This window comes from Gekko japonicus, unplaced genomic scaffold (genome assembly GCF_001447785.1).
Source record: "Gekko japonicus isolate JY-2015 unplaced genomic scaffold, Gekko_japonicus_V1.1 scaffold955, whole genome shotgun sequence".
Classification (NCBI taxonomy): domain Eukaryota; kingdom Metazoa; phylum Chordata; class Lepidosauria; order Squamata; family Gekkonidae; genus Gekko; species Gekko japonicus.
Genome location: NW_015163631.1, coordinates 559,856 through 585,865, shown reverse-complemented (window position 1 = coordinate 585,865; position 26,010 = coordinate 559,856). Strand labels below are relative to the sequence as shown.

General features: G+C 49.9%; 1 protein-coding gene across 1 annotated transcript in view; it reads left to right on the top strand.

The window, feature by feature from the left end:
* The window catches only part of AK8 (adenylate kinase 8), a 125,308-nt gene that overhangs the window by 83,074 nt on the left and 16,224 nt on the right, over positions 1 to 26,010 (top strand). The window contains exon 8 of the mRNA XM_015407537.1: positions 23,539 to 23,619. Within this exon, the coding sequence (XP_015263023.1) occupies positions 23,539 to 23,619 (81 nt within the window). The remainder of the gene's footprint in view (positions 1 to 23,538; positions 23,620 to 26,010) is intronic.

The window sequence follows — 26,010 nt, the reverse complement described above, 5'->3', positions numbered from 1 at the left end:
CTGTCTCTGCTTTCTCCCTTTCCTCTGCCCATCACCCTGTTTGGTGTCGTGGAAGGAGAACCTAGCCGGGAACAGGTGGCCCTGGCTTGAAAAGGCTGCCATCTCTTTTGCCCATGCCGTTTGCTGCCACGGCAGCTCAATGAAAAGGAGGTTTATGGAACTTGCATAATCCATCCTGCACTGAGTGACAGAATGTGGCTGTTTCTGGCCAGGAAATTGAGTTTTCCTGAGAGAAATGGCTTGATTCCTGTCCAGACAGTTTTGGCAGAGAGTTTCTGTTCTGTTTCACCCAAACGCCACTTACTTGGCACAGCGGGAGAGAGTTGGTCCCTGCCCGGGACATTCTCTCACACGCCATGAGGTCGCCCGGAAGTGACGTCATCACGTTGAGCACGTCGCCGGCTGATGCTCTAGCACTTGAGGTCCCTCCCCTCCCCAAACCCTGCCTTCCCCAGACTCCACCCTCAGATCTCCAGGAATTTCCCAAACCCAGACTCGGCAACCCTAAGTTTAGCTGCACTTTAAGAGTGTGGGCTGGCAAATCTGAGGGCAATGTGACTTTGCAAATCAGATGGGGACATGGAGTTTTGGCTGCCGGGGCCTAGGAAGGGGGCAGAGCAGAGGTCATTTCGGGGGGGGAATGTGGGGGAATGCAGTTCCCCCGGATGAGGTATGGGGCGGGGCACATGACGAAGCCCCGCCCCCTGCTTCCGGGCGCCCCGCTTCCGGCCCTCATTCAGCCAGGAGGAGGCAGGAGAAGAGGGAGGGTAAGTTGCTTCCTCCCTGCCTCTCCCCACCCCTGCCTGCCTGGGGCCAGGGAGGGCCTTCGCGGGGCTTCCTTGCACTCCCGCCGGCCTTGCAGGTCCACCGCCAGGCCCCTCATGGGGCTCGGCAGTGGAGCTGCAAGGCCGGCGGCGGCGGCCGGGACCGTTGGGGGCGGGGTGTGTGGCCTTATGACACACTTCCGGTGATGTCAGGGGGTGTGGCATATGCTAATGAGTTATGCTAATGAGTTCCCCTAGCTCTTTTTCTACGAAATGACCCCTGGGGCAGAAACAAAGGAATAAAAATAGTCTGTTGTGTGCGTGTGTGTGTGTGTGTGTGTGTGTGTGTGTGTGTGTGAGAGAGAGAGAGAGAGAGGCGTTCTTTTATTGCTCCCTCCCCCCATCCCAGTTGCTTCTCCATCATGAAGCAAAGTGGGCAAATTTGGGGTGCCCCAAAAGGCAGCAAAGTGGCAGACAGATCAATACGACTTATCGTTCATTGGGAAGTTCTCCTGTGCGAGGCCCATTGAAAGGAACACTCCATTCATTGTGGCTTGAGCAGGAGAACGTCCTGCTTGGGGTCCCCCACATTAGTTTGTGGATCGGACAGCACCTGCTCTGTCCCAGGGTAACATCAGAAACCAGGACGCAAACAAAGATAAATGTGGATTCAGGTGGGTAGCCGTGGTGACCTGACGCAACAGAACAAAGTTTTACTCCAGTGGCACCTTTAGGACCAACAAAGTTTAATTCTAAGCTTTTGTGGGCACGCACGCTTCTGTGCCTGCACACAAAAGCTTATACCCAGAATTAAACTTTGTTGGTCTTGAAGGTGCCACTGGACTCAAAGATAAATGTGGTGAGCAGGTGGTCTGGGAGCCTTTATTTCTTTATTTATAGTCTGCCTTTCTCGCGGTGGGGGGGTCGAGGCAGATTACACAGAGTGAGCCAGCATAGTCAACAAAATGGGGCCTTCAATAAACAATGCATTAGGATTGTTGAAGTCTGGAACCAGCCAAGAAGAACTGAAGCATAGCAGAAGTAGTAACGTGACACATTAAGCGGTGCAAAAACTACATAGCAGAATCCTACTTACAGAAAGCTATACACAGCAGTACAGACCACGGTCCTTAATATTGTATCCAAGTACAGTGCAACCCTCTTACCTGTGCCATTGAAAGTCAGACCTTTCAGGGTAGAACTCTGATAGGGCTTTTGACAATTTCTCTGTCCAGTCTGCAGAAGGAGGCCTCTTGATCCCACGTCCTCCTTTGCCTGGGTAATGATCTCGTATGAAAAGCCAGTCCCGTGTTTGGAAGGAATTGGAAATACTGCAGGTAAAAAGGAGCTGTTACTGCCTGCCTGCAGCCCTAGGATTCCACCCCCACCCCCCATTCTATAATGCTGATCATTGCAGCTTCTTTTTCAATGACTGCTGTAGATTTTCTGGGTTGTATCATCGCCGTGGTCTTGGCATTGTAGAACCTGACGTTTCGCCAGTAACTGTGACTGGTATCCTCAGAGATATAACACAGAAAGATGGAGTACTCTCTGTGTCAAGGTGAGAAGAAAATGGTAGCCAGGTAATTCATATCTACTCCAGAAGGTGGAGATAGGGCTGAGTCATTATCTTGTAGGAGTTCCCCAGGCTATGAACATGCTAATGGAGGAGCTTTCCTGAGGGGGTTCTTTTGTATGTGGATTGACTGTTGAAATTCTAATCTTATCTGTAGAGCTGTAGTCAGATGTAGAGCCTTTTGTGTTTTTCAGGACAGGAAACCATTCCCTATTTATTTTTGAACTCTCTTCTTTCCTGTTGAAATTGTGTTTATGTTTATGAATGTCAGTGGCTTCCCTGTGTAATCTGACATGGTAATGGGAAGTGTTGTCCAACCTTCCAGTGTCTTGGAACAAAGTACTGTGTCCTGTTTGAGCTAGGCTATATTCAGCCACTGCTGATTTTTCAGGCTGGCCAAGTCTGCAGTGTCTTTCATGTTCTTTTATTCTTGTCTGAATGCTACGCTGTGTGGTCCCGATGTAAACTTGTCCACAACTGCATGGTATGCAGTATACTCCTGCAGAAGTAAGGGGGTCTCTTCTGTCTTTTGCCGATCGTAGCATTTTTCAATGTTTCTTTTTTATTATTATTATGATTGACAGGATGTGGCCGGTATCGAGATCCAAATTGTCATTTCCATGCCAAACAGAAATCTGCATCCTTTGGGTTTTTCTGAGTGGTGCTTTTTGAGGAACATCAAGCAAGGCCGCAAGAAACAATCTTCCTTGTGCCATTTGATTTCTCAATAGGGTTGGCTTTTGAGGTCTTCGCTCAAGTGGCAATTTGTTCTGAGTTCAAACCATCTCAGCAGCAAACCCAGGAACAAAGGCCCCGTCCACACGGATGAATTTGGGCCGGTAGAAGGACGGTTCGGGGACGCAGCAGCGTTGTGCTTCCGCCCCCAAACCGGCCCTTCCGTGCAAAACAACGCACCAAAAAAGGGGCGCATCAATCCCGGCCGTGGGATCGCCAGCGCGACCTTTTGCCGGCGCATCCCCTGCTCCTAGCCGAACTGCGCATGCTCCGACATGCGCAGTTCGGCAGGCTCCCCGTCTGAACTGTGTTTTCTCCCCGGCATCTGATCGTGCCGGGAAGAAAAGGCGCTGCGGCCCAGGGGATCCATGGGATCCCGCCGTGGCGTCTCAACTTTGGCGCGGCTTTTATTTATTTTATTTTTATTTGATTTATTTGATTTTTATCCCGCCCTCCCGCCGGAGCGGCTCAGGGTGGCTTACAACAATTCATCTAAAACCAAATTATACAAAACATTAAAACCACAATTTACACACAGTATAACCTACTCAAGATGACGACCATAAAGTGCTACATACTCAATCCAAGTTGTTGAATGCTTGGTGGAATAACTCCGTCTTCACCGCCCTCCGGAACTGATGAAGATCTCGGAGGGCACGGATCTCGTAGGGGAGCTGGTTCCATAGGGTTGGTGCTACTAAGGAGAACGCCCTGGTTCTGATGGATGTTAATTTGGCGTCCCTAGGGCCAGGGAGGACTCAGATCTCAGTGCTCTCGGGGGAACATACGGGGAAAGGCGGTCCCGCAAGTAGGCAGGCCCCAGACCATAAAGGGCTTTAAAGGTCATAACCAGCACCAGCACCTTGAAGCGTATCCGGAACGCTCTTTGAGCGACTTATCCCCTGCCGTGTGGCAGGGGCCAAAGTGGACTTTGTGCTTGATGGGGAGAGCGAGGGGAAGAGAGGGCTCAACACTCCCCCTGCAAAGACTTCTGTTTCTGAAGTTTCTGTGATGCTTACCTCGCAGATGCAGGTCTAGAGCCACCATAGAGACCAAAGCCATTTGGTGTGTGGGAGGAGTTTCAGGGGGGAAAGGGGACTGGCATAGGAAGGGTTAACTGCTTCTCTCCTTCCCTCCCTCCTCTGATTTATTTAAATACTTATATCCTGCTTTTCTCCTGATCAGCCCCACCCAAAGGTGCTTTTGCGGGCCTCTCGTACCTACAGCTGCAATGTAGTCAGTACTTTTCCTCTTCGTTCTAGTCAAGACTCTCTCATAGAATCCTGTCTTGTGGAAGTTACTGTCTGTTAGGATGATGGCCAGGCTATCATTTAAAGCAGAGACGTCAAACTCATTTGTTACGAGGGCCGGATCTGACATAAATGCCATTTTGTCGGGGCATAAAATGTGTGCCATAAACTGTAATGCCAGGTAGCAGAGATATAAACTTTATAAAGGACACAGGCAAACCCAACTAATAATATTATTTATTTTTGGTGAGTATTTTGTGTGTGCACGCATGCATGCCTGGAAGTCATGGTTGACTTCTGTCAACCCCTAGTGAGGCTTGGACGTTTAGAGATGGCTTGTTACTGCCTGATTATGCATCCCAGCCCTGGTTGGCAAGTCCTGGAATGCAATCAATCTCACGAACACTCCTGTAGCAGCAAAATTTGTTTATTAGGAGAAAGAAAGGATCCAAGCATAGACAACTTTCGTGTCAGAACTGACTCCCAGCTGTCAGTCCCGACAATATACTGGGAATAGGAAATCCCCCAGACGCCCCTTAGCCAATCACTGCGCCCACTCAATCCACCGAATGTATGCTCTGCCCATACCACTGCCTCCATCACCTGCATACTGATGGTTACACTATGTAGACGTTGCTTAGACTTGTTGTTGTTGTTGTTCAGTCGCACAGTCAATTGTGTAAGCAAAAGAAAACACTTGGCAACCGAGACCCGAGCTTGACATACTGCCCCTCCCAAGGCCGCCCATCAAAGTACTTGCCAGAGTCGACCTTGCTTAGCTTCAACCATCTCATCCTTTGCCGTCCCCGTCTTCTTTGACCTTCAATCTTTCCCAGCATCAGGGTCTTCTCCAGTGAGTGCTCCCTTCTCATTTGGTGGCCAAAGTATTTTAGCTTCAGTTTCATTATCTGGCCTTCCAGGGAACAGTCAGGGTTGATTTCTTTTAGGATTGACTGATTTGATCTTTTTGCAGTCCAAGGGACTCTCAAGAGTCTTCTCCAGCACCATAGTTCAAAAGAATCTATTCTTCTGCGCTCGGCCTTCCTTATAGTCCAACTCTCGCAGCCATACATGACTACTGGGAATACCATTGCTTTGACCATGTGGACTTTTGTTGGCAGGGTGATGTCTCTACTTTTTATCATGCTGTTTAGGTTCGCCATCGCTTTCCTCCCAAGGAGCAGGCGTCTTTTAATTTCATGGCTGCTGTCACAGTCTGCGGTGATCTGGGATCCCAGGAACGTATGATGAGATCACATTCTTCCCAAGGTGCACCTAGGAGGCTTCCGCATGGGAACTGTTGCACACTGGCACTAACCAAGCAATGCCGACATTCAGTCTCCCCCCACTCCCAGTAAACAGTAGAGATTTTAAACAAGCCAGGCAAGAAATATGGAAAAATACATATGACTGTGAGAACATATTGTGTAAGCAAAAGAAAACACTTGGCAAGCGAGACCCGAGCTTGACATACTGTCCCTCCCAAGGCTGCCCATCGATGAGTTCGACACCCCTGGTATACAGGGACATAATGCACAGCCTCAGTCTTCTGGCATAAAGGTGATGGCCAGTTGCTCACAGGCCAGATAAGAGCTCTGAATGGGCCCGTTCCAGCCCGCAGGCCTTATGTTTGACACCCCTGATTTAATGAGTGGGTGAAAAAGGTTCTCCACAGATGGTGAGCTCGGTCTTGCAAACTGCAGGTCAGACAGACCACAAAGGGAGATGCTGGATCAGCCATCAGTTTCTCCCCATTGCTCCACTCCATGCATCAGGAGATTATCTAGTATTCACTTATAAACTAGTCTTCGTCTTGTTCAGAGTGCGGCGGCACGGGCATTAGCCAATCAGTGATGTTCATGGCTGCCCTTTCTCCCATCCGCACTGAACCACGCTGAGAAGCTGGTGAACTGTCCCTTCCCCCAGGTCCACCCTAAGAGTGAAGACAGATAAAATTTAATTCCCAGGTGCACGCAGGCCCAGTTCAGATCAGGATTGTGATGCATGAGGAGAAGCAGCTTAAGCCCTCCCCCATGTGACATTTTCCCAACCAGAAACATTCCGGGGGGAGGGGAGCCATTATTTCCCCTTTGGGGAAAGGGACATGTATTGATGGCTACAGATCATTTCCCCAAAGGGAGGAAATAATGGCTCTCCGGGGCTGTTTCAGGTTGTGAAATGGCCTGGGAGGGAAGGCTAAAGCCTCCTCTCCCTGTGTGCCACGGTCCTGATCCATATTGGGTCCTGAGCATGTAGGAATTGAGTCCCCAGCACGGAGCTCCAGCTCCCTGTGTTGGTCACGTGACTTGGCCTCCCCAGTGGCCTAATAATAATGATGATGCCAACGCAAGAAGAGACATTGCAAGGGTGCCTTCCCAATTCCCACCAGAAAAACTATCTTGAGGATTTTATGGGCTTGAGCATGAGAGAGGAGGAGGTTACATTTTTATGTGGCCTGTTTCGTGTGCCACCAGGCTGCCCTGATTCACTTGCTGCTGTTTTGCCTGTGATTTTCAGTCTGTGCAACTCCAGAATAGATTTTCCCTCATGCAGACTTCTACCATGTCCCTAGTGGAAACGTCAGACTCACATGTTTAATTTCTTGAAGGTCCAGATGTAGAAAGGACAGCGCCTGAATGGCTTGCTATTTTTTCTAGTCATTTGCAACGGTGCTGAAAAACACCTGGCTTGGGAGGAGGGTGTTGTGTAGTGGGTTAGCCGCATGGAAGAACTACCGAGGCACGCATGATACACGGCACACTTTATTAGCACACAGCACGCACACCACCAACGGCCGACCGGTCGCTTATATACAGTCTGGGGAACCCCTCCCACCAATGTCCCATTGGTTCCCCTAGAGGCAGGGTGCAGGAGCCTAGTCCTCATTGTTCTTTGGACTCAAGCTCCGCTGTATCGCGGGCGCCCAATGGCGGTCCGCGGACGTAACAGAGAGTGATTTTCTTAGCACGCCATGTAAAAATACAAACCTTGCTTTCAGTTGCCCTCACTCGCTTTCACTCTCCGTGGCCCTCATTTGCCCTCAATAATGTTTTCATGCAGCCAAATCTACTTGGGTGTGGGTTTTTACATGTGCTGATGTCCAGTGGCATCTTCATGGTTGACGTTAAGGACCTGGTGTTATTCTGTTGAGTTCATGATCCCTGCCTGAGGCTGGTCTCTTGTGCTGACTTTGTGATACCTGCTTGAGGCTGTTCTCTCCTGTGTCTAGAGCCAGTTTGGTGTAGTGCTTACGAGCGGCGGACTCAGATCTGGAGAACCAGGTTTGATTCCCCCCACTCCTCCTCCACGTGCAGTGCTGGGTGACCTTGGGTCACTCACAGTTCTCTGAGAGCTGTTCTCTCAAGAGCAATTCTTTCAGAGCTCTCTCAGCCCCACCTACCTCACAGGGTGTCTGTTGTGGGGAGAGGAAGGGAAGGAGATAGTAAGCCACTCAGAGACTCCGAGTGAAGGGCGGGGTATAAATCCAATCTCTTCTTCTTCTCTTCTAATTCAGGAAAAGGAAGAAGCTGCTGGGGGTGGGAATGACACCAAAGAAGCAACAGTGGGGTAGAATTGATGGTGCCAAACAGAAGCATACAAAGGGTGACTGTTTCCAGGAGAAAATTCTAGCCAATGGGGAAAATATTAATTTATTTAGAGAATTTATGTGCCACCTCTCCAAAGACCTGCTTGATGCCGCTTACAACTAATAAAATAACATTTTAAAAAACAAGCATTTTAAAAAGCCATTAAAACGCAAGCATTAAAAAACAGGACAATGCTATCGAAGCACGATCAATAAAGAACAGGCCGATGCCATTAAAAAAAGCCAGGATATAACATCAGCATAAAATGCACACTTGAGCACCCTTTAATAATATATATAAAAGAATCCTCAGGCCAGTAGCTGGCCACAAAACAACTGGAAAAGATTTTCAAAAATCAGTATAAAGTCTGGGTAAAAAGGAAAGTTCTACCCAGCTTCCAAAAGAAATGAAAGGCAGGTGTGCCTGATGACCCTCCCAAGGGGATGGCATCCTAAAGGTGAGGTGCCACCGCTGAGAAAGCCCCGTCTCAGGTTGCCACCTGCCATGCCTCCCCAAGCAGTACAGATCTTTCAGGGGGAGGGTACTATCCCTGCATAACCTGGATGCTGCGTTTTGAACCAAGTAAAATCTCTGAACAGTTTTCAAAGGCAGCCCAATGAAAAGCACATTCCTTGTTTCAATCCAAAAATCAAAACTGGAGAAAATACCGGATGCAGCTCTGCTAGAGACTCACAAAGTCTGGAAGGCAGCTTATGAAAAAGAACAAAGATATGAGCAGAAGGACGCCAAGGTTTCATCATTTTACTTATCTCCCTGGTGGAAGGGCTATGTCCTGAAACGTAGCGGGAGATTTTGTTTTGGAATTGGATGTTTGCTTTGTTCCTCCTTGGCGGTGACTGGGAGGCGTTAGCCAAGCGGGCAGAACAGCTTTGCCAGCACAGTGGCCTGCCAATAAGAAGAGAGGGGAGGGGGACGCACACGGTGCATCAGCCAAGACGGTAAATCCCTCGCAGCCCACCTGCCCACCCACTCCACGAAAGTCAACGCTGCAAGTCGGCAGCCCCTGAAATCAGACTGTTTGCTCCTTGGATGGATTTCCAGTCTCAAAGTGGGATTTCCAGTCTCAAAGTGGGACAGCTTGTGACCATTTCTGTATCAGGAGTCGGCGCTCTCCCCTGCTTTTGATTTTCAGTCTATTTTGTTAAAAAAAAAATAACAAAAGAAGAGCAGTATTTAGTGGCCCGTGAACCTTTCGAGCTGTACCGTGGAGTCAGCCAAGCGAACAAGCGGCCCAAAAAGTGATAGTAGGAAAGATGGCCGGGTGCCATGCTTTTTAATCATGTAATTGCTGAGTGACATTTAATTCAGCAGCTTTGAGTTACTCTGCCGCTGGGCAGCCTCCTCTCCCTACCTCATGCCCACCCCCACCCCCCCAGCAAGTCCGGTCCTTGCAGGGAAGTGCTTTAACTACACTGAAGTCTGGCCAGCCTTCTACATATTACAGCAGAGACACGGATGCAAACAATTGAAGTATTTGAGAACAATGAAATATGCATGGCTATCTGTGACAGGCCTATAAAGCAGAGCAATTAGCCGCGTAATCCGAGAAAGCCGAGGCGGCCGGCGGCCCACGGTTCCCTATTAGTTAAATGCTTTTTGTATTTGCGCTTCCCATCAAATCAACTAACACTTCCTTTAATTGGTTCATGAATTATACAGCTCGGCCGCATTATAATTTAATCACCAGTAAACATTCCTGGGGCCCCACTGTAAAATGTACCGCGCTCATTAATTCGTTAATTTCAGCAGATGGAAGGGGAGCTCGGATGAACAGCGGCAATACAGACCCGCCTCCGGCAATGGAAGAAGGTGGGGATGGTGGGGGGCCGTTTAGGGTGGGGTTTTTTTTAAAGGGCTGTCAGAAATTCAATCTGTGAGCTGTCAACAGCCTGGACCCTTTCTCTCCCCCCCCCCCACCCCCTTAATTTTCCCTTTTCCTCCCCTTCCTCCACCCCACCCACTGGCTGGAAGTGACTGACGGATTCATATGGAGGCTTGTCAACCCCGTCTTTAAACATCAAGTCGGCGGGTAAAGCGAACCCCATGTAAATTATTTCTTGTCTTACGGGCTCCCCTTTCTCTGTCCCCATGAATATTTCATGGCGGGCAGCATAAATATTAATTCTAATAGCTCGGCACGATGGTTATTATTTCTGTTTTATGACAAATATTCATAAAATATTCAGCACCCTTTTTTGGAACACTTACACACTTGATTGTGAAATTTCTTTTCCCGGCTTCCTGGGGACACGCCAAGCATATTGGGGTTCTCTTGATGGACTGCCTCGCCCCCCCCCTTCCATCCCCTTAATTAATACTGCGAAATATAAATATTTAATCAGATTTATTTTGCGTTTCCCCAGAAGCGCACCCTATTAGACTGGAGAGGTTCTGTTTGACAGTATTTAAATAGGAGAAATTTATTCCCATTTAGGAAATTGGTTACTTTTGACACGCGTGTAAAATGACACATCATCGGTGCTTTTCGTTCTGCCGCCTTCGCGTGTGCGGGGCTCTCTTCTTGTGCGCGTTAATGTTATTCAAGGACACGGGCCCGGCCCTTACAAAAGTTCCCACTGAAACAAGGGAGCAGGGCAGGGCAACAGATTAATGTGTCATTTTGTGGTGGTGGCCGGGGTTAAGCGCTGCGTCTTTATTACTGATATCGGGCATTGATAGAGCACGATCAAGTATTCAACGCACTTCACTGAGATCGCTCTTGCAATAAACCTCACAGCAGGTAATTACTCTCCCCATATTGCAGACAGGGACGGGGAGCAAGGGCTGAAGGAACTGTGGACCACCCAATACATTTGCGGTGGAGGCAAGATTAGAAGTCAGAAATTCTCAAATCACAACACACCTGCAGTGCAGCAAATGCCCTTGGTTTGTTAGTACCTTGAAGTTAGCATACGTGGCACAGCCAAACAAATGCCTGGAAAAACCACACAGAGCATCAATGTTGTTTTGGTGCCTGTTTTGATTCCCCAAGATGCTCTCACTGTTTCTGGATGCTGTTGGGCTGCTTCTTTGCCCTCGCTGCGCTTGGCTTCACTGACCCTCAGTGACGGTGGAACGTCATCAGCTGTGGCAATCCATGTGGTTTTTGTTTACGAGCATCTGTGACAGCATCACACGACAGTGTCACGGGCAAAGTACACACATAACCCTGGCAGTACCCCTTCCCCCGGGGAGGGGGGCTGTAGGCTCGGAAGGTGTCTCAGTATCATCCAGACTGGCTGTCTCTGAATGAGCACACGGTCCTCACTAGACAGATAGTGGACACACACATAAAGCTGCCTCGTACTGGATCGGACCCTCGATCCCTCAAAATCAGCATTGTCTACTCAGACCGGCAGCAGCTCTCCAGAATCCTTCGCATCATCTACAACTTGATCCTTTTAACTGTGATCCTTTCAACTGGAGAAGCCGGGGTTTGAACCTGGGACCTTCTGCATGCTAGACAGATGCTCCGCCATAGTGGGCCCTGCCAAGGGTTAATCTAAGCTAGGGTACAGCATCTTCCTGAAACCAGGGGTTGGTCCCAGAACATGCAGAGTGATAATGGCCCCGGGTGCCTTTGAGCATGTGTAGACCGCCGTCCCTGCAGAGTGGCACTAACTGCGGGCAGCCTTCTCTCTTCCAAAATTAGGACACTCTCTCCCCTGTTTGAGGCGAAGTCTCTGACTGCGCAAGCAAGCCAGACAGGCACGTGGGGCAGCGTGCAGCCCCAGAGGAGTATGCTGTGGATCCAGGGAGCCTGACCACATGCCGCTGCTGCCCACGGTCCTCTGCAGCAGAGCGAGAGAGCCCAAGCCGTGCCCCTCGCACATGGTCTGTCTCCGTGCTCCCGGCAGCAGACTGCCTCAGGCCAGGCCCATGCGAGCACCCAGGCTCCATCTGCTCCGGCTCCTGGCCTCGCGAACCACGGAGGCCTCCGCATCTCTGAGATGTGCTGCAATTAAGCTCGCAATTAGGGGGGACGGGCCCAGTTCAGCGGCGCGCTGCCGGTGCTCCCGCTGCTGCCATTTTTCTTTCTCCCTGATCCGTGAAGCGCCATCAGAACGACCTCCGGGGGGAATCCAGCAATGATGGAATAACAAACGAGAGTAAGGAGGAGGCGCAGAATAAAAATGAGGAAAGCAGGGAAACAGAGAGAGCAACTGCAGGAAGCAGATGCTGAGACCGCCAGCTCTCCGCTTGCAGAGCTGAAGGAAAGGTATACAAACGATTTCTCTGGAAGAGCTTTGCACGGGCCTTTCAAGGCCCTTAAAAACGTTTGCACTGCATGGATATGGAGGAGGAGGAGGAGGAGGAGGAGGAGGCAGGTTTGCCAGGATTTTGTGTAACATTCACACAGTGCATCCGATGCCAAGCCATTCTCGGATATAGTGACAGGAATTGGGGGGAGGGGGGAAATCTGTCGTGCAGAATCTCTCTTGGAGTTGTAGCTCTCTTGCCACACCTATTTAGGATTCAGGCTAGCCCCAACCTCGCAGATCTCGGAAGCTAAGCAGGGTTGGCCCTGGTTGATATTTGGATGGGGTCGTGACCCAAAGGCAGGCAATGGGGAAACCGCCTCTGAATGTCTCTTTCCTTGAAAACCCTATGGGGTTGCCGCAAGGGCACTTTCCTCCACCACCATTTAGCGTTACCCTTTGGCCTTCCCCTTTCCGAAATAAAACAAGTACAAGGCAATTGCTATATCTCATACCAAAGGGATGGTGCGCTTATGGATAGTCAAATACATGCCGTAGGGCCAGTCATGAATAGCAGATAGGTCTCTGTGAACTGGAGATACCCTGTAGGTTTGAAAAGAAATTTGACTTCCGGGGGGAGCCAGAGTTGGCAGGAAGGGGCAGAAATGGGATTTCCTTCCCCCCTGATTCTTTGGAGATTCCCCACTTGTACTTTCAGACTAAGAGCTGGGCGACCCTGGTTGGCATTGCCACAAGCCAGGGTAGGCTCCCCTACCTACCTCGCAGGGTGGTTGTGAGGATAAAATGGAAGTGGGGGAAACAAAGTGTAGTGGTTAAGTGTGCGGACTCTAACTGGGAGAACTGGGTTTGATTCCCCACTCCTCCATATGAAGCTGCTGGCATGATCTTGGGCAAGCCGTAGTTCTGACAAGAGCTGTCCTTGAAAAAGAGCAGTTTCTGTCAGAGCTCTCTCAGCCCCACCTACCTCACAGGGTGTCTGTTGTGGGGAGGGGAAGGGAAAGGAGTTTGTAAGCCGCTCTGAGACTCCTTTGGGTAGTGAAGGGGCGGGATATAAATCCAATCTCCTCCTCCTCCTTCTCTTCTTCTTCTTCCTTCTTCTTCTATCAGTCCTCATTGTGGAGGAAAGTGGGGTACAGATGTCTGAATCAATCAATAATATTGTATAATTAAAAGGATTTCAGTGGAGGAACTGCAGCCTTTTTGGAGGAAAAATGTCCCGTCCGTTTCATGGAGGCTTTAATGGGATGTTATCCACCAGGGTGGCATTATCTACCTCCATGTCACGAAAAGCTTTGCCTGTCCATTTGCACACATTAAACCTTTTGTTTTAAAGGGACGGAACATTTTCCTCCAGCTCTGTCGGCAGCTCAGACCTTCCATGACCACATTCGAAGAAAGCAGTTTGAACAGTTTTAAGAAAGCATTCAAAGCGTTTTTGTGCTACACAGCAGCACCTTTGCATTGCTTTCCTTTGCCTGGTAGGGTTGTCAGTAAGCCAGGAGAAAAAAAGACTGTTCCCTTGAACAGGGCCTAATAGGATGTTATTTACCTCCACCATGACCTGAAAAGTCTTTAACTGCCCATTTCTGCCTGTTAAGCCTCTATTCAAGGGACAGTTTTCTCCAGGCCTATTGGTAATCTACTGCACCAGCTTGCTTTCCTCCCTGCTCAGACCGAGTTCCTGATAAAACCCCACAGTGTCCGATATCCATGGCAGACCTGTTCATGTCTTTGCCCCTAAGACACTCAAATAAGTGTGTTTGGATAGAAAGGCTGGATTTAGACAAGTTCATGGATAGGTCTATCATGGCTGCTAGCCATGGTGACTGAAGGGAACCTCCACTTTCAGAGGCACTAATCCTCTGAAGTCTGAGTTTTTCTCACTGGCTGGTAAGAGGGAAAAGGGAGGGAAAGGGTCAACCATCATGCCGCCTTAGTGGTTAGCAGCAGGCCCGTAGCCAGGATTTTTAAATTCAGGGGGCCTTTAAATAAGTCGGGGGCACCCCTTATACACACCCTTACACCCCCCCCCCCAAGGGAAAATAAAAAATTGGAAGTCGGGGGGGGGGGCTTGGTAGTAAATCGGGGGGCGGGCCCCCAGATGTTCCACTGTAGCTGCGAGCCCGGTTAGCAGTGTCATTCTGATGACTCAGGCAAGCCCATCTCAGCAGATCTCGGAAGCTAAGCAGGATCGGACGTGGTTAGTCCTTGGATGGGAGACCACCAAGGAAGTCCAGGGTCTCCCCCCGGAGGCAGGCAATGGCAAACCACCTCTGAACGTCTCTTACCTTGAGAACCCCACAGGGTCACCACGTTGGCTATGACTCAACGGCACTTTCGGCCACCACCAGTGCCGTCCCGGGGGTCTGCATGCCTGCGCTCACTCTCCTCCGTGCGCACGTGGAAGCACCGTCACAAAAATACCATCGACAGAAGAGAGGGGTTCCTACCTTGGGCATTTTACAGTGGAAGTTTTGTAGGGAAGGAGAGATGAGAGAGCGAGAGGGAAGAAGGGAGAGGTGGGGGGGGTGGAGTGCATGGTGCTGTGTGACTTCGGGCTTCCTTTCCGCTGCAAGCCCCGTAGCTAGGGAATTCTTTGGGATGGGGCCTCGGGGGGCCCGCCAGCTAATTAAATGGAAGTACAGTGCAGGTGGTAAGTTAGAGCACTTTGGGGGCAGCCCAGGAGGGAGGGGGACTAGAAGAAACACTAGGGGGCCGGGCCCCGTGGGCCCCATGTTAGCTACGGGCCCTGGGTGAGGCCTTGTGGCTGGTGGGATCCTCGGAGAACTTAGCGCAGGAAGCAAGTTCTAGCTGGGAAGGAGGAAGACCTGCCTCTCTCCCGCTGCACTACAAGTGCCGCCCGCCCAAAGGGCAGCAGCTGGTTGTGGGTAACTGGTCATGGCTGGTCCTCTCTGGCGTGCATGTTCACTGGGCTGTGGCGAAAAGGCCAAGGGATTTGGCCATTTAGCAGTGACCGGGAATAACGGGAGGATGCCTTCCCCCCCCTCCCACGGAGAAAGTTTAGACACAGCTGGGCTAGATTTGGCACTATCAATTACGCACCTTTTTAAACCGAGAATAGTCATCAGGGTCCTCTCTCTTTAAAGCAAGGAAAGCAAAGTTGAGAAGAGGAGGAGGAGTGCCGAGCAGGCAGAATGGGCGTGGGGCATCTGGTCCCTGCATCGGAGGGGGGAAGACGTATCAGCTCTTTTAGCAGAGTCGACCAAGACGAATGGCCTTCTATTTTTAAAACTGCAGTCTCACCGCAAAAGTTGGTGTTAAAAGTCTCTTTGAAGAATCCGGGAGGCCGGGCCGAAGGGTGGCCGAGTCCCAGTTGCCCTCGGAATGGCCCCGACTCCCTCGCTCCAGTCCAGCAGGCATCTCCAGAGCCCTGCAGCCTGGCAGCGGGGAGTCTTCGGGGGCGGGTCGCCCTGCCCCCATTTCTGCTGTGCCTCCTGGTGCTAGCATGAGGTTGCCAACAGCCTGGAGAGAGAGAAACGCCCATTAACAGAGGCTCCATGGGATAACTTCTCACTTTTCTATCAGATGGAGGGGGCAAAGTCACAGTTCACCTAGGGCACCAAAAACCCCTTTCATCATGAATCCACCCAGCCTCCGCCCGTTGCCCCTTCTGGCTGGAACGCCCTCCTTGTTCCTTCAAGGTTTCACCCCTTGGCAGAGCTCCTTTGAGCAGAACCACACAAAGGATCAAGGCCCCTGGGGGATGAGCCCCCCCCCCGATCACCCCACTCTTGCTTCAGTCCAGCACCTCTGCTGGAATTTCTCACCATCCCTTTCCACTCCTCTTGAGAACACACATAAAACTGAGTCAGACCCCTGGTCAATCCAGGTCAGTATCGTCTCCTGTGTCCAGCAGTGGGTGTCAGGGGAGAACTCTTTCCCTGGAGATGCCAGGGATGGAATCTGGGACCTTCTGCGTGCCAAGCAGATGCACCACCACTGAGCCACAGCCTGCCCACGTAGTTGGTCTTTCCAGCAAGGGGTCCATCGCACACGCTCGAGTGCTGCATGTGTGACCAACTGCCCAGGCTGAGGCATCATTTCAGAGTCAGCAGTTTAGTAGGGGCAGGTGAAGCCCTGCTGGCCACGAGTGTCATTGGACCCCGGATGAGCCAATGGCTGCAGCCCTACTCCTTGATCATTGTTTTGTCAGAAGCGCAGCAGAGAGCAGGCAAGCTATTCCCGTCTCTGGCCTCCTGCTGTGGTGGGCCAGGGAGAAAGGAGCCAAAGGTTTCTGGCGGAGTCCTGGGATCTCTACAGCTCCACATGCCTTGAGCTTGTTGAATATTAAACAGGGGAGCAATAGTAGACAGTTTTTCCCTTTCTTGTTTCCCAGCTCAGGGCTTTTCCACATGCTGGACTTACTCCTGATTGTTTTGGCACATCTCTGTGAGGAAAGAGACCAGTGTTCCCTCTAAGCTGAGTTAGTGTGAGCCAGCTCACAGTTTTTTAGCTTCCGACTCACACATTTTTGCCTTAGCTCAGGGAGGATGGCTCCAGAGCAAACTGATTCATGCAGTAGCCAAATTGCTCGCTCACAACTTTAATGCCAGTAGCTCACACAGCTGAATGTTTGCTCACAAGACTCCGCAGCTTAGAGGGCGCATTGCTGGATACTTACTTTTTTTTAAAAAAAAATGAAAGCTGGGAATTCAGAGAACCTGTTTGACCTATCATTGCAATGGTATAGCGATATATCAATATTTTTGTTGTTGTTCAGTCGCACAGTCGAGTTCGACTCTTTGCGACCCCATGGACCAGATCACGCCAGGCCTTCCTGTCTTCGCCGTCCTCTGAAGTTTGCTCAGTTTCATGTTCGTTGCATCTATGACACTGTCTAACCATCTCATCCTTTGCCGTCCCCGTCTTCTTTGACCTTCAATCTTTCCCAGCATCAGGGTCTTCTCCAGTGAGTGCTCCCTTCTCATTTGGTGGCCAAAGTATTTGAGCTTCAGTTTCATTATCTGGCCTTCCAGGGAACAGTCAGGGTTGATTTCTTTGAGGATTGACTGATTTGTTCTTCTTGCAGTCCAAGGGACTCTCAAGAGTCTCCTCCAGCACCATAGTTCAAAAGAATCTATTCTTCGGCGCTCGGCCTTCCTTATAGTCCAACTCTCACAGCCATACATGACTACTGGGAATACCATTGCTTTGACCATGCGGACTTTTGTTGGCAGGGTGATGTCTCTACTTTTTATCATGCTGTTTAGGTTCGCCATCACTTTCCTCCCAAGGAAATCTTTTAATTTCATGGCTGCTGTCACAGTCTGCGGTGATCTGGGATCCCAGGAACGTGAAGTCTGTCACTACTTCCACGACTTCCCCTTCTATTTGCCAAGGAGTGATGGGGCCGGATGCCATGATCTTAGTTTTTTTGATGTTGAGCTTCAAGCCCACTTTTGCGCTCTCCTCTTTTACCCTGAGCAAGAGGCTCTTTAGGTCCTCTTCACTTTCTGCCATTAGAGTGGTATCGTCTGCATATCTGAGGTTGTTGATCTTTTCCCCAGCAATCTTAATTCCCGCTTGTGATTCATCCAGGCCAGCATTTCGCATGATGTACTCTGCATATATATTAAATAAGCAAGGCGACAATATACATCCTTGTCGTACTCCTTTTCCTATGCTAAACCAATCAGTTGTTCCATATCCGGTTCTAACTGTCGCTTCTTGGCCCTTATACAGGTTTCTCAAGAGACATGTGAGGTGGTCTGGTACTCCCATCTCTTTAAGGACCTGCCATAGTTTGTTGTGATCCACACAGTCAAAAGCTTTAGCATAGTCAATGAAGCAGAAGTAGATATTTTTCTGGTACTCTCTTGCTTTCTCCATAATCCAGCGAATGTTGGCAATTTGATCTCTAGTTCCTCTACCTCTTCGAAACCCAGCTTGTACTTCTGGTAGTTCTCTATCCACGTACTGTTGAAGCCTAGCTTGTAGGATCTTGAGCATGACCTTGCTAGCGTGTGATATGAGTGCAAGGGGGGGAAACAGAAACAAAGCAAAAACTAAAGGCACAAAAATGCAGGCAGAAATCAGTAGGGGACCAGAACTGACCCACCCGTGTGGAAAAGCTCCTGATTTTCTTGGCATATCTCTGTGAGGGAAGAGACTGGAGACTTACTTTTTTTATTAATGAAAGTTTGGATTTCAGAGAACCTGTTTGACCTATCATTGCAATGATATAGCGATATATCGATATTTTAGTGCCATTAAAAACACACACACACCCTGAAATGAATCCTCAGGTGGGGGGAGATGGCATGGTTTGAGGAAGACATAGTTCAGTCATCGAAAAGTAGGCTGGAAGTGGGTGGTAGTGGGTGCGACAGTGAAAATCAACAGAAACATTATGCATGAGGAAAAGGGCGGCTTGAAATCAGCTTCCAGAAAAAGATCGGGGTAAAAGCGGTCTCAAAAAGAACGGGGGGTGGGGGACTGGGCAAACAGGAACAAAGCAAAAACTGAAGGCACAAAACTGCAAGCAGAAATCAGTAGGGGACCAGAACTGACCCACTCGTGTGGAAAAGCCCTCAGAAGACTGAAGTGATCAGCCCTAGAGGCCAGTGTCCACGGCCCTTCCACTTCTGGGGGATGCAAGTTGCAGCGGGTTGAAGCCGTTCCCTTTGTGCCTGTGTACTCTCGGGAGTGGAATGCCCCGTGGTGCGGAATGCCCTCCTTCCTTCCCGCAGCACCCCCGCCAGACACAAACAGTCCCTTCTCCCTCAGTTTGCCTTCACTGCTGACACCAGCCTGCATAATCAGGCGCAGCTCCTACGGAAAGGGAGAGCATTTTCGACAAGGCTCTTCCAAGGTTCATCTCGCTGGCAGCTTTTTAAGCGTAGAGGGTTTTTTTCAGCTCTTCCATCCCAGCTTTGTGCATTTGTGGGTTTCCCCCCCCCCTTCCCTTGAGTTAGCAACTGTGAGCTACGACAAGGCTTCTTGATATGCCGGGTTATAATCCTTTCACTTTTTTTTTTGTTTATTTTGGAATATAATGGGGAGAGCCGTATCAATTATCAGGGCTGCAGAAGCGAGTGTCGGTTTCTTTTCCCCTCTCTTCCTCTGCTAGAATATTCATCTCGAGACATTTCATCACAAGTTACCCGTTCTGACAATCACGTTTCTCTGCGGTTGTTGGGCAACAGAAACAAAGCAGAAACAAAATGTTTGGAGCGTAAGGGATGAAAGACTGCTGAAAACCGTTCTATTCCCCTCCTGTCTTTGGAATCATTGAGATCTTCACTGTTTTTATGCCGGGCTGTTTCCCTTCCATATTTTTTTTTTTGTCTCTTAACCGCAATGCGAATGGAAGTCATTATCTGTAAACATTTGAGAAACGAGTGAGATCATTTTCATAACTTTAAGTTCTACAAAGGAACCCCTTAATCTGTTATACATGCGAGCTCCGCGGCAAAACCTCTGGCTTTTATCTGATCTGATCCCCTTCAGGAAGTGTAAAATGTTCCCTTTGGTGAATGTCTAAAGTGAACACTAACCGGTTCTGAGAGGCACACAAGCCAAATATTATTTTTTTAAAAGATTTATTCATTCATATATACTTATATTTGCTTAAGCTGGAAAATGGATTCTAAAACAAAAGTTATATATACATATAGCTTTTGTTTTAGAATCCATTTTCCCACTTCAGCAAATTTATTTACATTAATTTGGAATGTATTCAATAAAACGAGAAGAGAAAGATTTTATACCCTGCTTTTCTCTACCCAAAGGAGTCTCAAAGTGGCTTACAATCGCCTTCCCTTCCTGTTTCCACAACGGGCACCTTGTGAGGCACAGCCCCGTAGCTGGGGATTGTTTTGTGAGGGGGCCTGGGGGGGGGTCCGCTCGCTAATTAAATCAGGGGGGAGCTTCCTTCCCCCCCAGCAAGGGCAGCCCTTCCCTGTAGAGTGTCTGGCTCACTCCCTCCTGCCCCAAGGAGCCCCAGCGCCCCTTCCTGCGTCACTGCACCAGGAGCAGCCTGACCTCTACCCTCAGCTTCCCCCCAGGGGCAGGAGGGGGGGCGTGCAGTGGCTGGGCTGGCTACGAAGCTGCGGCATGTAGCCACGTTGGGGTGCCCGCTTGCCTCTTTGCCTTGCTTGGCTGGGCTTACCTGCTACTGGTGGGCCGGGCAGCAAGCATCTCTCAGCCCAGCCTCGCCGCCTCTGCTGCTTGTGCCGCCCTGGTCCTCCCCGCCGACAGGCAATCAGGGGGGAGGGGGAGCCAAGGCTCAGGGAGGGTGGCCCGTAAAAACCACTAGGGGGCCGGGCCCCGCGGTAGCTACGGGCCTGGTGAGGCAGGTGGGGCTGAGAGATTTTGGTGTAGTGGTTAAGAGCGGTGCACTCTAATCTGGAGAACCGGGTTTGATTTCCCGCTCCTTCACATGCAGCCAGCTGGGTGACCTTGGGTTAGTCACAGTTCTCTCAGATCTCTCTCAACCCCACCTACCTCACAGGGTGTCTGTTGTGGGAGAGGAAGGGAAGGAGATTGTAAGCCTCTCTGAGATTCCAAGTGAAGGGCGGGGTATAAATAATACTTATTATTATTCTTCCTCCTCGTCCTCCCCCTCCCCCAAGATCACTCAGCAGGCTTCACATGGAGGAGTGGGGAATCAAACCCGGTTCTCCAGATTAGACTTTTGCTGGGAGGCTAAGAGAACCGCATCTTGGCTGGGAAAACTCAGGCCAAGTGAAGACTCTCCAGGCTGACTGCACTGCCAAGCATCCTCCATGCAAGCTATTCCCCCCCACACCTCTATCCTGTCAGCTGAGTCCAAAAAGGACTAGAATGGGCAAGTCTCTGCCCCTACCTTGGGCATCTTCTACTGACCAAATGGCTAGTCTTTTGCCTGTCAAATGTAGAGGTTCAGGCTACAGGATTTAGTTTGGAGTACAGTTACCCATCAAAACAGACACTTTTTATACACAAGAATAAGGTTTATTCAGTATAGAATTTGCAATCAGACTAGAAGAATTCAAAAGAACAGCCTAGGCAAGTTTTCCCTTAACTACACAATAAGAAACATATTTACCAAGTCAGGAACAGTTATCATTCCAGAATAGTCCATAGTAAGAGTCCAGGTATCTTGGGAAACAAGAGTTCCATCCTTGCAAGCACATGGTCAGCTCACAAAGGAGTCCTTTGTTCTGCCTGGGACAGCATTTCCCAGGTGCAATTCAACAGTAGGGAGAGAGCAAAAGAAAATCTGAAAATCCTCCAAGGGTCAGACAATTAAAAACCCCAATCTAATCATAATCAGCTGTGGCCATTCAGCCAATCACAAGTAGAAAGGGTGTTTCCCACTTTTGGGGTTGTCATGGGAGCAACATCTGACTGGTCAGAGCCTCTGAAGGACACACCCGGGTCATGTGCCCTCCCACTCTCTAACCCACCATGGCCTACGTGTGTATTTGCTTGTTTGCTAGGCCATCTTCCAGCATGAGGTGTGAAGGTATGTGGTTTATGGCATGGCAATAGAGCTTCCCTGACCAAATGGTCAGCCATCTGGTTTCAATAGGAAATCAACACAGCAGGGACACATTCCAGGGAGACATGAAGCCTATAGAAATCAATATTTCTATACAATGGCGGGGTATAAATAATACTCATTATTATTCTTCCTCCTCCTCCTCCCCCAAGGTCACCCAGCAGGCTTCACGTGGAGGAGTGGGGAATCAAACCCGGTTCTCCAGATTAGAGTCTGCCACTCTTAAATAAGTAAATTTATTTTACACCATGTTGGCCCAGAAAAAAAGGCAGGAAGCAGAAATACAGTGGTGATTCCCTTCTCCTAGTGATGTCTGAAATGCCTTGAGATGGTCTTTTCTCAGCCTTTCACTGGAGATGATGTGACTGAAGCTGCAGGTTATATTTTTCAATGGTCCCCCACCTAAAAAATTGCTGTCGTTGTGAACACCACATCCGAAGAGTGGCTTAGCATCACCCCTCCTTGATATGTTTACACTGTGTGGAAGTCCTTGAAAGGTATCCCCCAGTCCAGGGGGGGTGTCTCCCACTCCAGAAGCCTGGCACCTCTGCCCCCCACGACTCGGGACTCTGCTCCCCAGCCACAGGAGGCCTCCATGCAGCAGAAAGGTGAGGGCTGCCGCCAGCAACACAAGCAGCTGCACAACCTCCTCTAGCCTCTGCTCAAACCTCCATCTTAACTTCCTGTCAGCTATGCTGCCAACCTAGCAGTTCGAAAGCAAGAAATTGCAAGTAGATAAATAGGTACCACTTTGGTGGGAAGGTATCAGCGTTCCGTGTGCCTTGGTGTTTAGTCATGCCGGCCACATGACCACGGAAACGTCTTCGGACAGCGCTGGCTCTTCGGCTTTGAAACGGAGATGAGCACCGCAACCCTAGAGTCGGACTCGACTGGCTTTCAGGCAAGGGAACCTTTACCTTTACCTATGCTGCCATGAAAGTTGGGGAGGTTGGTTTGTGTCTGGGTAATTGCTATTGCATTCCTTTCTGTACTTTTTCTGCTGTGCGCCGAAACGCTTATCTATACTGATGTGCAGGAGGGTGTTGTAGTGTCTGGGATTTCATTAGGTGCCGTGGGAGAGTGTTAGTTCTCAGCTTCAGCTACCTAACAGTCTCTAAGCCTTAGCCTGCACGCGGGAGGCCGCCTAATTGGCCAGTACTGGGGTGTGTGTGCATACGAATACCCTATATCCTATTATGCCCATGGGGCTGCCGCCATTCTTAACAGTGCCTATGTTACTGCATCTATAGCTCTGCAATAAAAGTATAACCATTCCTGAATGCGTGTACTGCGTTGTTGGCTGTGGGTTCTGACACTTACTTACTTACTTACTTTATACCCCGCAGTTCTCCCCAGTGGGGAGCCAGAGCGGTTTACATTGTTCTCCTCTCCTTCATTTAATCCTCACAACAACCTTGTCAGGTAGGTTAGGCTGAGAGTGTGACTGGCCCACGGATGCAATGCTCCCTCTAAGCTGCGGAGCCTTGTGAGCAAAAATCCTACTTGGTGAGCTACTGGCGTTAAAGTTGTGAGCGAGTGATTTGACTGCTGCATAAATTAGTTTGCCCTGGAGCCATCCTCCCAGACCTAAAACAAAAATGTGTGAGCCGGAGGCTAAAAAACTGTGAGCCAACTCACACTAACTCAGCTTAGAGGGAACAAAGGTCACCCAGCCAGCTTCCATGGCATGAGTGAGGATTCGAACCTGTGCGACACTCTAACCACCACACCACACTGAATCTTCATAGAGCTGTTTTCCTTTGAGGCCTCTGGCTGTTTGCCCAAAATTTGTTTTATTTTTTAGACAGAAACTAGCTCTCAAAACCAAACTCTGGGCTCTGATGAAGTGTGGTCTCAATGCTTCTCTTTCTTCTGAACAGGGTGTTTGTCCTGAATCTCACGATGGAGTCGATTTTGGAGCGTCTGACTTACCGTGCGGTTGACCCGGTTACTGGGGAAAGGTGAGTAGCGCTCACATAACCGTATTGGGAAGATTTGACTGACTGGTAAGGTTGACCAGTGAAGTCTGAGTGAAACCAAAATTGACCAGAACACATTTAGAGTCCAGTGACACCTTTAAGACCAACCAAGGTTTATTCAAGGTATGAGCTTTCGTGTGCAAGGCACAGTTTTTCAAAGTGTGGGAGTTTCAACTCAAGGGCAAACCAGTTTGTGTTATGCCTTTTGAAAAGGGACAAGATTAAAATGTTTCATCCACTCCCCCTCCCACGACCAGAACTTGAATCAACTGAGTACTGGCGCCAGGGGTCATTTCGTAGAAAAAGAGCTAGGGGAACTCATTAGCATATGCCACACCCCCTGACATCACCAGAAGTGTGTCATAAGGCCACACCCCCTGACATTGCCGGAAATGTGTCATAAGGCCACACACCCCGCCCCCAACGGTCCCGGCCGCCACCGCCGGCCTTGCAGCTCCACTGCCGAGCCCCATGAGGGGCCCAGTGGTGGACCTGCAAGGCCGGTGGGAGTGCAAGGAAGCCCCGCAAAGGCCCTCCCTGGCCCCAGGCAGGCAGGGGTGGGGAGAGGCAGGGAGGAAGCAACTTACCCTCCCTCTTCTCCTGCCTCCTCCTGGCTGAATGAGGGCCGGAAGCAGGGCGGCCGGAAGCAGGGGGCGGGGCTTCGTCATGTGCCCCGCCCCCCATACCTCACCCGGGGGAACTGCGTTCCCCCGCAATCCCCCCCGAAATGACCTCTGACTGGCGCAATGTTCGAGGTTTGCCAGTACTTACTTGCCCGGTAGGTATGGCGGCTACTGCAATAATCAAGTTGAGGCAAAAAGCCAGCAAAGAACCAGTTCTGTTTCCCCACAAGACCCAATCAGTTGCTTCCAGGAAGTTCACAAGCCAGGATGTGGAAGCAAGAGGCGTTCACCCAGACAAATGTTGTTTAGTTAAGTGCCTCTGAGCATGGAGGTTCTGCTAGCAGTCATGGCCAATATGTCTCTCCTGTATAGATTTATCTAATTGCCTTTTGACGCCATCTCAGCTGGCGGTCATAGATTTTGTGGCAGTGAGTTCCATACAATTTGCCTTGTGTGAAGAAGGCTGTCCCAGCCTACTGCCTTTTATTCTATTAGCTTATATGTTGGGCCATCAATATAGCCATGCCAATTCTTCAAATTATTCTGGTATCAGAGATTTCATTGGTCTGGATGTGTGTCACCTCCATCAAAGGTACTAGAATAACTAAAAACATATAAGGAAACAACAACTGGTTATATATATATATAAATATAAACTTTTTATACGTGTATTTTGGATGTGTGTCAGTGCAATATAGAGAATAGTGACCACTGAGGAAGGCCCGAAGGGGCCGAAATGCGTTTGGTCCTAAGTTAAAAAGTGTTTACCCGTCAAGTGTATTTGTATTAGAAAAGCTTTTAAAAGTCTGAAATTTAGACTCTTTTCTTTTAATCACAGTATGTTTTAACATGTGTACGCCTTAATAAACATTTGCATTTTTATCTATATATCTAATTCCCAAAAGGCCCCCTCCGTGCGGATATCTAAATCAGCGCATTGGGGGCACTTGGGGGGGCAGGGAGGTTTTCCTGCACATTTGGGGCAATTTCCATATGAGCACAAAAATCTGAAAACTTGGAAAAAATGTGTGAGGGATATTTAAATCCCCCCAAAAGTAAAAGAGAATGGCTTCGCTGCTGCCGCCAGGGAGGGAGAGGGGGCGGGAGAAGGCTTGGTCGGCCGGCGGCTGTATGCCGCTCAGCCCTCGCTGCTGCCCAGGGGGGAGGGAGAAAGTTTGGTGGGCCGAGCTCAGACCTGACCACCGCCACTGCTGGGGGGGAGGGGGAGGGAGTAAGCTTGGTGGGCCGGCCAGACCTCACCACCACCACTGCTGTCAGGGAGGGGGAAGGAGGGAGAAAGTTCGGTTCCCCCCCCCCCCACGAGTATCGCGGGTCCCCCTTCTTGTATTATATAGTGTTAGCTTGACCCTCTTGGTTCGCAGCTGGAGTTTCTCTCACCAGCCTCCGTCTGAATGTGTACCTAGAACCTTTTCCAGAATAGGGTTGCCAACCTCCAGGTAGCAGCTGGAGATCCCCTGCTGTTATGATTGATCTCCCAATGACAGAGATCAGTTCCCCTGGAGGAAACGTCTGCTTGGGAAGGTGGACTCTGTGTCGTTCAGGGGTCGTTTAGTAGAAAAAGAGCTAGGGGAACTCATTAGCATAACTCATTAGCATATGCCACACACCCTGACCTCACCGGAAGTGTGTCATACGGCCACACCCCCTGACATCACCGGAAGTGTGTCATAAGGCCACACACCCCACCCCCAACGGTCCCGGCCGCCACCGCCGGCCTTGCAGCTCCACT